This window comes from Montipora foliosa, chromosome 8 (assembly GCF_036669935.1).
Source record: "Montipora foliosa isolate CH-2021 chromosome 8, ASM3666993v2, whole genome shotgun sequence".
In the NCBI taxonomy this organism is placed as follows: Eukaryota; Metazoa; Cnidaria; class Anthozoa; order Scleractinia; family Acroporidae; genus Montipora; species Montipora foliosa.
Genome location: NC_090876.1, coordinates 22,669,764 through 22,679,763, shown reverse-complemented (window position 1 = coordinate 22,679,763; position 10,000 = coordinate 22,669,764). Strand labels below are relative to the sequence as shown.

The 10,000-nt window shown below is 42.4% G+C and overlaps 1 protein-coding gene across 1 annotated transcript in view; it reads right to left on the bottom strand.

Moving 5' to 3' along the window:
- Positions 1-10,000, bottom strand: part of LOC137967595 (uncharacterized) — a 61,020-nt gene that overhangs the window by 45,892 nt on the left and 5,128 nt on the right. The window contains exon 4 of the mRNA XM_068814111.1: positions 1-347. This exon is cut by the window's left edge and continues 234 nt beyond it. Within this exon, the coding sequence (XP_068670212.1) occupies positions 1-343 (343 nt within the window). The 5' untranslated portion in view covers positions 344-347. The remainder of the gene's footprint in view (positions 348-10,000) is intronic.

Sequence of the window (10,000 nt, the reverse complement as noted above, 5' to 3'; positions counted from 1 at the left end):
TAGGTTTTTTTCTATTTCTTTTGCATTCAACAAATAAAGTATCAATTTTCGCTAATGCATGAGACTTGGTAAGTTGAAGGTCTTTCACTGTGTTGTGCAAATAAAGTCCCACCGCGTTCTCCATGTTGAGTAGATCATGAGTAACTCCAGCTAAAAAAGCACCGTTTTTGTCCCCAGGAGTATCCCGAGTTCTTCTCGCAGAAATTTCGATGTTCCTTGGTGGATCTGTTGCTCCTGACAAAAGCAGCCACAGAGGCTCAGCATTCGTTGGCTTCCACTCAGGCCAACAGTCGATTCGACCAACATATGGTCCTTGTTTAATTGCCGAGCCAGCCAAATACATTTTCCTATCATGGAATCATCATCGTTATTTTCAACATAATAATTATCAGCCAGGTCATTTAAGGTAGTTAAAGTGCTACTATGACCAAAAAAATAATTTTTACTTTTATTTGGATTTCAAAACAATGTTAACTAAAGAGTAAGTGACCCAGGTTTCAAAACTTGATTTCAAAAAGACACCTGTTTATTTTAACTGGAATTATCCTATGTAATTATCCGCCATTACTAACTTTAAAAACCTTGAGAGCACTGGATCGGGGAAAAAAATAACGTCAACGACTCAATAATTTTAGAATGCAATTCGTGTGTACCCGGCTGAGTTAATATGCAGCACGGGAGAGCCGGGCTTTCAGACTTTTCACTCGTGTTTTGCGTATATAATAAGCTGCGTTTACACGTTGAAATTTTAAGCTAGGGAGTACATGACGTCACTTTTCCCTAGATCCACCACTCTGAGGTCCAGTCGGTCAGTTTGAAACGGGAGTAATGGCAAACCGTGAAGTCAAAAACTTACACTCAAAGTAAACAACCTTTGGATAAAAATCAAAGCTCAAAATTTTGCCAGTCAAGTGCTAAGCAATCACATCTGAAGAAAAAAGGAAGTGATTTTTTTCATCATAATAGCACTTAAAGCGCGACAATGGAAGACATAATTCATCTTTAAAAAAAATGTCATTTGCAAGTAAACTGGGGCAACGCAAACGATAATGCAAGCGTGAGAAAAAAAAAATAACGGTTCCATGCCACCTCGGTTGCAGTTGACCCAAGATGGCGTCAGCCTCGTCCACCATCTTGAGAACCCAACTTAACCAGTTGTGTTCTACGTACGTTTCAACATACGGAACAACCGGGAGCCCGGAGCCACCTAGTATACCTTAATTAGAGTTATCAAAATATTAAATAAACATTGCAGATGACCATGCAGTTTTTTACATAATTAAGTTTGTTTATTTGTTTTTTTTAAGGGGATACTTAGAGTTGTGTTGGAAAAACAAAGAAAAACTATTTTTTGCTTAGTTACTTGGAATTAATGTTTACTCACACTGAAGCAAGTCTTCAAGAAAACGACGAGCAATCAATTGCTGATTCTATTTATGTGCTCTTGTCGGAAACTCCCCAATAGTATAGGGCTTTGATGTTTATTTTGTCACGAACTGTCAATCTTCGAAGGCGTTTATTTTCATCTGAATGACAAAGATCACGTTATGCCACGTGTGATTGTGAAACAGAGTACCTTTTTATTTTTCTGTCAGCAATATCGTTTCAGCCAGTCAGCTTATGTTTACTCAAGGTGTGTTATTGATTAGGGATCGCTCGATTGATGTTAGAGAGCATAGGGTAATTTTGTGGGAAGAAAAAAATAAAATTAAGATTAAAGAACCTGGAAAGTGAAATCTGTGGCCTTCTTGACCTATTTCCCCACACAAGTAGCACCTCCGACGGGACTATCAAGAATCTAAGCTGTAACTAAAATGGAGGATGAGCAAAAGAAACTCTAGACAGAATTGCAACTACTAGCACTTACTCGCTCTAAGACTGCTGCGATCGTGGACCAAGGTAACCTCTACAAAATCTTTCGCCACAAGGAAGTTTTATAGAAGATCGTGAATGCCATCGAAGATCTCTAGGTAGACATCGAAAAGGCCAAGCTTGAGGCTGGAGAAATCATCGAGAATGTGCAGGAATGGGGAGCAACAATAGAACAACGCACCGACGAAGCAGATTTGGAGATATCTGATTTAACTCGCAACCTTGAAGAAGCTGCGACGAGGGCAGAGGACTACAAGCATGAGAAGGAGAGAACTTTGCTCGATCGGCAATGAGAGGAAGAACGAGAGTTGGAAAACTAAAACTCGAGCAAAAGGCGAAGATTCAACAAACAGAGCAAGTCGCGCAAAGGCAGCCAGCAAAGGCAATGTGAAAATGCCAAAACTAATCATCACAAAATACGACGGCACTTATGAGAAGTGGCTCTCGTTTTGGAACACGTTTGAAGCTGAAATTGATTCATCTGATCTGCCAGTGGTCACAAAATTCGCTCATCTGAAAGAACTGGAGCTATGGGTGAACCAGTGGCAGAATATACTCGCTTTGGGTGGACCATCATGTCGTCAGGGACGGAGACAGACCTAGACAGCATCTCCCTAACGAAAACGGACTCAAACGATTATCAAGAGCTGTATAGAATGGACGTCCTTGGACTTGAAGACACACCTAGTGGTGACCAGAGCGTTGTCGACGCAGAGCTTCGTGAACAGCTTTAGCGCAGTCCTGATGGCTGGTACGAAGCACGCCTTCTTTAGAAAGGAGACCACCCTCCCCTACCTTCGAATGATTCTGGGAGCTTGAAACGACTGGGGAGTCTAGTAAAACGTCTGAAGAAAACGGGTCGGCTAGACGAATACGATGCGATAATCCAGGACCAACTGCGCGAAGGAATTGTGGAAGAGGCAGACATGCCAGCCAGCGAGAAAGAATTTTACATTCCCCCCAAAGCTGTGGTGAGGGAGAATGCAGAGTCGACCAAGATGTGGGAAGTCTACGATGCCTCAGCCATAGCCCATAGCCCTCACTAAATGACTGCTTGGAGGTTGGACCGCCACTCCAAAATAAACTTTGAAAGGTTCTAGTGCGGGGAAGATTCCATCCTGTGGCTCTCGCTGGTGATATCCGCAAAGCCTTTCTCCAAGTGAGAATTCATCCACAAGACCGAGATGCTCTTTGGTTCCATTGGTTAGAAGCTAAAGATCCACAGCAAATTCGGACTTACAGATTCACTAGGGCACTCTTTGGCTTGGGTCCCTTGCCTTTCCTGCTAGGAGATGTGATCCAACAGCATCTGAACACTTGCCGAAATGAACATCCTAAGTGCGTAGAAGAGATTGAGCGTGAGCTATATGTGGATGACATACTATCTGGTGGACCTACTATCGAAGAAGTGAAACAGAAGAAAGCCACAACAACTGAGATATTAGCCCAAGCTACTTTCCATTTGCACAAGTGGCACTCGAACGTGAAAGAGCTGGAACTGGATCACGTACCCAAAGACAATGCGAAAGAACTAGAGCCGGTTGCAGAGACTGAGCACGAAGACGACTTAAGCTACGCAAAGCAACAGCTAGGCGTCCAATCTAGACAGTGTGGACTCCTGGGATTGAAGTGGGACAAGTTATCTAACGAAATTGGGGTCCCTTTTCTCGCGAACATTGCTCAACTGACGAAAAGAGGGATCCTGGGAAAGATGGCAAAGATCTATGACCCCTTAGGATGAGCTGCACCTACCACTCTGCAAGAAAAACTGCTATAATGTGAAGCTTGTAAAAAGAAATGCACGTGGGATGTGCCGCTATCTGTGGAGCTAGTTCAGCAGTAGAAGAAGTGGGAGAGTTGTTTACCTCAGCAAATTAACTGCCCAAGAACACTGACAAGTGCCCAACAGCCTATCGAGAACATCGAGCTTCATGCCTTTGGAGACGTTGAAGCAAGGGCTGAGAACTAGCCTCGGGTCACATGGCCGTGAATCTCCTAAGCAACGTACGAGACGCGCTACAAGAGTTTCCTGTAACCTCACTACACTGTTGCCTCGACAGCAGCGTCGCACTACACTGGATACGAGGGAATGGAGACTTCAAGCAATTCGTGTCCGGAAGATTAGAGAACATGGCGACATTACGTGGAGACACGTACCAACTAAGGATAATCCCGCCGACCTTGCTAGCCGCGGTGGACCGGTCACTGAAGAGAAACAACTGTGGTCGAAGGGACCAGCATGGCTCAGTGATCTTGGAGCATGGCCCCGAGACCTTGTTACGTACGCACAGCAGAATCTAACGCAGAAGCCAAAGTGATAAAGGAAGTCTTAGCCACAGCCCTATCATAAGAAGACGAGTCCAGTGTGCTGATGGAACAACACAGTCTGTTAAAAGCCTTGCGCGTGTGCGCATGGGTGACCAGGTTCCTTACTAATTCCACAAACCCGAAGCCAAGAAGAGTGAAAGGACCGCTGACCATCGATGAAATGAAGTACCAGGAAACTTGGTGGTCCAGACAAGCTCAAGAGGAAGGCAGAAGTACGAAGAATTTTGAGGCAGACAAGTTACAGCTTAACTTGCAACCAAACGACAACGGAATACTGGAGTGTAGAGGACGAATCGTCGGCGCATACCCTACCTACCTCCCTGATGGTAACGCATTCACACACAAGTTTTTTCAACGAGCGTATCTAGCGACCCTTCACTCACAATGCCTAAAGTTCGGGAGACTCACTGGATCCCTTGCCTGAGAAAACTTACCAAGAAGGTCATTAAAGGCTGTTGGGGTTGCAAAAGATTTCGAGCTCAAGCCTACCAGTCCCCACCGCCAGGCAATCTACCAACGACCAGAACCCAAGGGGTGACGTGACACCCTACGAAACCGTCGGTGTTGACTTTGCTGGGCTCATAAAGTATCAAGTGACAAAGGAGATGAAAGGTAAAGCTTACCTAGCCTTGTACGCCTGTGGTCTTACCAGAGGGGTGTACCTCAATCTACTTCCGAGCTTAGAAACAAGCAAGTTCCTAGCAAGTCTGAAAGGGTTTATAGCCAGACGTGGACCCCTCGCGTAATTTACTCAGATAACGGAAGCACATTTAAAGCAGCAGCGGATTTGCTGAGGAAAGCCATGAGAGATGAGAAGTTTCACACCTGCCTTTCAAAGCTGGACATAGCCTGGAGATTCAACCTTAGCCGAGCTCCATGGTGGGGTGGCCAGTTTGAGAGGCTGATAGGCGTGTTCAAGTCTGCTTTCCAGAAAGCAGTGGGGAACAGAACCTTATCCGGACGTTGTACTTGATGTTGAAACTGCCATAAATGCACGTCCCGTGAGATACATGGAAGACGACATCGAATTGCCAGTACTCACTCCAAACTCCATGCTGCACCTTCGGCTGAGCCATCTCCCAGAGCTAAGTGCGCATGCCCACCACATCGACGAACCAGGTCTAAGGAAAAGAGCTGAGTATCTCTATCGGAGCAAAGAGGCGATGTGGTGGACAAGGGAATACGTGAGAAGTCTACGTGAGCGGCACAGCAGGAGCGGAGGGAAACAGATCCCCCACCCCTCAGTTGAGCAAGTAGTGATAATTCAGGACGAGTCTTGGAAGCGTAACTCATGGAAGCTAGGGATTGTGGAGAGGCTGATCGTGGGACGTGATGGAATCGTTCGTGGAGCTAAGTTACAAGCTGGGAAAGGAGTCTTGGAACAAGCGGTGCACAACCTCTTTACCCTCTCGAGCTGTCTTGCGACAGAACAGTCACAAAATTGAATCCTGAGGCCGCACCCTATCGGCCAAGGTGGGATGCGGCGGTTGCAGCTAGACTCCGTGTTGCGGGTGCTGCTCAGGAAGCAGAGACGTGAGAACTGAGAAACCAGAACTCCCTCAGGACGAGCAATCAAAGGAAAACATTAATTAAGGACGTGTCCATTATTAACCTTTTTTGCGATCTCAAGTGATTAAGCTTAGTGACATTCAAAGAACGCTGAACTGTAATTCAACGTGAACAATTGTGAGCAATGGAATCATTGCACTACGAGATTGTCCCTTAAGACTTTCCTTCATTTCAAATTGTTTAGAGTACTTAGATTGAAACAGTTTCCTTTGTTTACATGTACTTCCTTGTCGAAAAGCACATGGGGGAGTGTGTCGGAAACTCCACAATAGTATAGGGCTTTGATGTTTATTTTGTCACAGCTGTCAATCTTCAAAGGCGTTTATTTTTATCTGAATGGCAAATATCACGTTATGCCACGTGTGTTTGTGAAACAGAGTACCTTTTTATTTTTTCTGTCAGCAATATCGTTTCAGCCAGTCAGCCTATGTTTATTCAAGGTGTGTTATTGATTGGGGATCGCTCGATCGATGTTAGAGAGCATAGGGTAATTTTGTGGGAAGAAGAAAAATAAAACTTAGATTGAAGAACCTGGAAAGTGAAATCTGTGGATGTTGCGGGCTTCTTGACCTATTTCTTCACACTCTCAATCACTAAGTCTAGAAAACTAAGGTATTTTTGACCGTCAGGATGGAGGCTCTCTTTTGTAGAGCCTAATCTGCGTTTTATTAAGAATGTTTCACAACTCTCAAATTGAATCCGGACTCTTTTTGACATTCTTTAGACTGCAATTTTATGACGTGAAATGCGTGAAATGCGTTACGATTTTTTGTGTTAAACCGGTTATTTTCAACGTTTTACGGACTGACGTTTTTGCGATGTAGCATTGATAAAGTACTGACCGTAGGCCCTAGCGGCCAAACGCAGTGGATGCAGCTTAATAACTGAGCAAGGCACAAAGCATCAGGCCTGCATGTTGTCGGTAAAATCTGTTCTCCGAGGTTAAATCCATCTTTACCTTGGATAGAAAATCGGAAAAGAAAATGGAAATGAAAATTGTTTACCTACGGAACACCTTAAGAGCGCTCAGGAGCTCGTTCAACATGTGTCCATGCAGTCCGAATCGAATTGGAATTTAGAAGTGTTGGCTTTTGAGAAAACGGAAAACGGGAGTACCCAGGAGAACCAACAACAAACTCAACCCACATCTGACGCCAGGACTGGGAATCGAGCCCGAGCCACATTGGTGGGAGGCGAGTGCTCTCACCACTGCTTCACCACTGCGCCACCACAGCTCCCCTAAAGGGATAAATTAGTGATCCTCAATAATAATTTTTACCTGCAATCATAGACAAAAGTAGTTGCGAAGGTTATGTCAATAAACCGCACCAGAGTTGTATTTCAACCTGCTTCTATTAAGGTACAAAAGAAATAGTCTCTCTTTCTCTTATATAGCCCCCCTCCCCTATTCAATGTTGGAAGGTAACACAACAATTTCCCACTAAAACCGTTCAGTTTTGCACAACATTGAATCAGGGGGTTAGGGAGAGAAGCAAAGAAGACGTCAAAAGTGCTAACCATGCCAACGGTTTTGTCTATGATTGTAGTATGAATATGCACGCGGATGAATTGAAGACACTTTTTTGAACCCTAAATTAAGGCTAGAGAAAAATTAGGGTCAGGTTAGGATTAGTTTTGTTATACAAAACTAAACAATGAAAAGAACTGTGTTGGGTGAAGCATGTTCGTCGCTGTAGTGTAAAATGTAGTGGTGAAGACACGGGACAATAGATCTTGGAGGGTCCTAATGCAAGTACCGGCAAGTGCACAGTGCAGTTGTTTGTTTCCTTAGTATGTTGTAATGTTGAGACTGAATGAGTAAGTGTCTGAATACAGAAACGAAGGAAACATTAAAAAGATGTGTTGAGATGCGTAAGAAAGAGCTTGAGGCAAGGTGTAAGTGTTTTCAAACCTTTTTTGGAGGTTGATGGCTGCTTTGAAGTGGGTAGAGTGCAAATTCAACCTACGTAAAACGAGGATCACCAATTTAACCTACATGTAGGTAAAATGGATTCAACATTAACCTGAGCCCAGATTTGACCGACAACATGTACGCTTACGCCACATCTATCTTTTTCCTCGAACTACTCTACTTCTGAAAAATAGTAATGTCGGTCATTAATTAAACAAGGGAACTCAACCGATCACAGTCTCCAGGTGCAAAATTTGAAGAAAAATGTGAACTCATTAGCACTTTTACCACAACTCAAATGTCGTTCTTTAAAGACTTTTTTTAAATTTTTTTTATATTAATAACTTTATTTGTTGCAAACACTATACAAAACAGATAGACTTGCAACAGATTACTTAATTACATCTATCCTACTTACAAATTTTCTAACAGAGAAAGGAACGGTTTCCATACAGAATAAAACTTGTTCATTTGACCTTTTGACTGTAAAATAACTCTTTGCACAATGATCTTATTCTTAACAAAGTCTACAAATTGAGACAGGCTTAAAGTTTTTAGCTCAAGGCTTTGTACAAAAATGTATCTCTTACCTAACAAAAAATATAGTCGTTAAAAAGACGGTTGTTCTCTCTGCGGGATAGTAACCGTATAATATATTTAGCACATCTACAGTGTAGGAGTTACCACTTTGAGAGTTCCACCAGCTAATAGCTTTGATCCAGAAATCATGCACAATATTACACGCAACTAACATGTGGGGCAAGGTTTCTAATAAATTGCAATAGTTACACAGCGGGGAATTTAATATTTTCATCGTGCATAACCTGTTACCATACGGGAAAATGTCATGAATTATTTTATACTGAAACAGGCTTAATTTCGTTTCTTTAGTTAAATTTAAAGGAAGTAAGTAAACTGCTTTAAGCTTGTCATACTCTATTCCTAGTCTGCATAGCCTAGGACTTGCTAAAGGTTTACGGAATTTATTTTGGGTCAGCAAATTACGGATACTTTTACAAGTGCCATTGTTAAAAAATGATTGATCTGGTTTTTTTGTTTGTTGGCTATTTAAATTTATACCAGATCTTATGGTTTGCTTCCATTCACTAAGTATGGCAGATATCAGCCAAAACACGTAGTAAAGGGAGGCTTAAAACCAGTTTTCCTACAAAATTGATAATACCTAAGAAGGAGTTGTTTTCATCTAAAAGATCTTCTAATCTGTCTATCCCAACAGTGTGCCACTCCTTCCAATATATTGATTTTCCTTCTATTGTATTATTTTTGTTATTCCAGAAGATACTATTTCTAATGTTATTTTGGTGTAAATCAGCCCTACATAACCTCTGAACTTCAGTCCACGCTTTGAGAATATCAATATAGAAAACACGCATGTTGCTAAGATTATTAAGGCATGGATCATAATCACAGTCAAAAATAAAGGGACCGCCTACACTTTCTAGGTAAAAGGATGGGATTTCCATCCACTGTTTTCCTATCCCTTCTTTCATTCTTTTCACCCAAGCACAATAAACTGATTTGGTAACAATCTCATAATCTGGTAACTCAAGGACACCTTTATCTTTGGTCCAATTAGCGTATCCCTTTTAATTTTCAGTTTTTTACCATTCCATATAAAATTAACGACTAATTAATTATCTGTCTCCCTTCGATTATGTCGGAGAGCTAAGAAAACACGTCTATTCCATCGGCTATCTCGCCCCAGCCCCCCTAAAGACTTCTTTTGCGTAAATAAAATTCATTCTGGTGCAGATGGAAGTGTAAATGTTTACTTAAAGCCAAAATACACCACAGAATATTGTCGCGCGTGTGGAGCCCACCTCCCACTGGGAGGGTGAAAAGTGCAGGTTGCAGGTCACTGTTTTACCACAACTGAAACAACCCATACCTTTACAATAATATGCTAACGTTAGGTTTACAAATTATCTGTTGGGCCTAATGTTCGCATTAGTAAAGGTTTCGGTTGTTTCAGCTAAGGATGAAACAATGACCTGCAGCCCCAGCCTGCAACCTGCAGTTTACACCCTCCACTTCCCACTCAAACAAAACACTTTCAAGCACCGTCTCTACAGAAGCATGAAGTGCCATTCCAGTTGTTCAACATTTGACGTACGGCTCAGGCAAGTAAAAAACTATCAGCAAGTGAATTCAAATGGAGTATTGCAATTTGTAATTATAAAATGGCGTATTTCAACCTCGTAATAACGAACTTGCAAGTCATAACAGGTAGAACAAATTGCGTAATAAGATAGCAGTGCAGTCTAATTTCAAAATCGAACTGCGGAATAGCAAAACTGA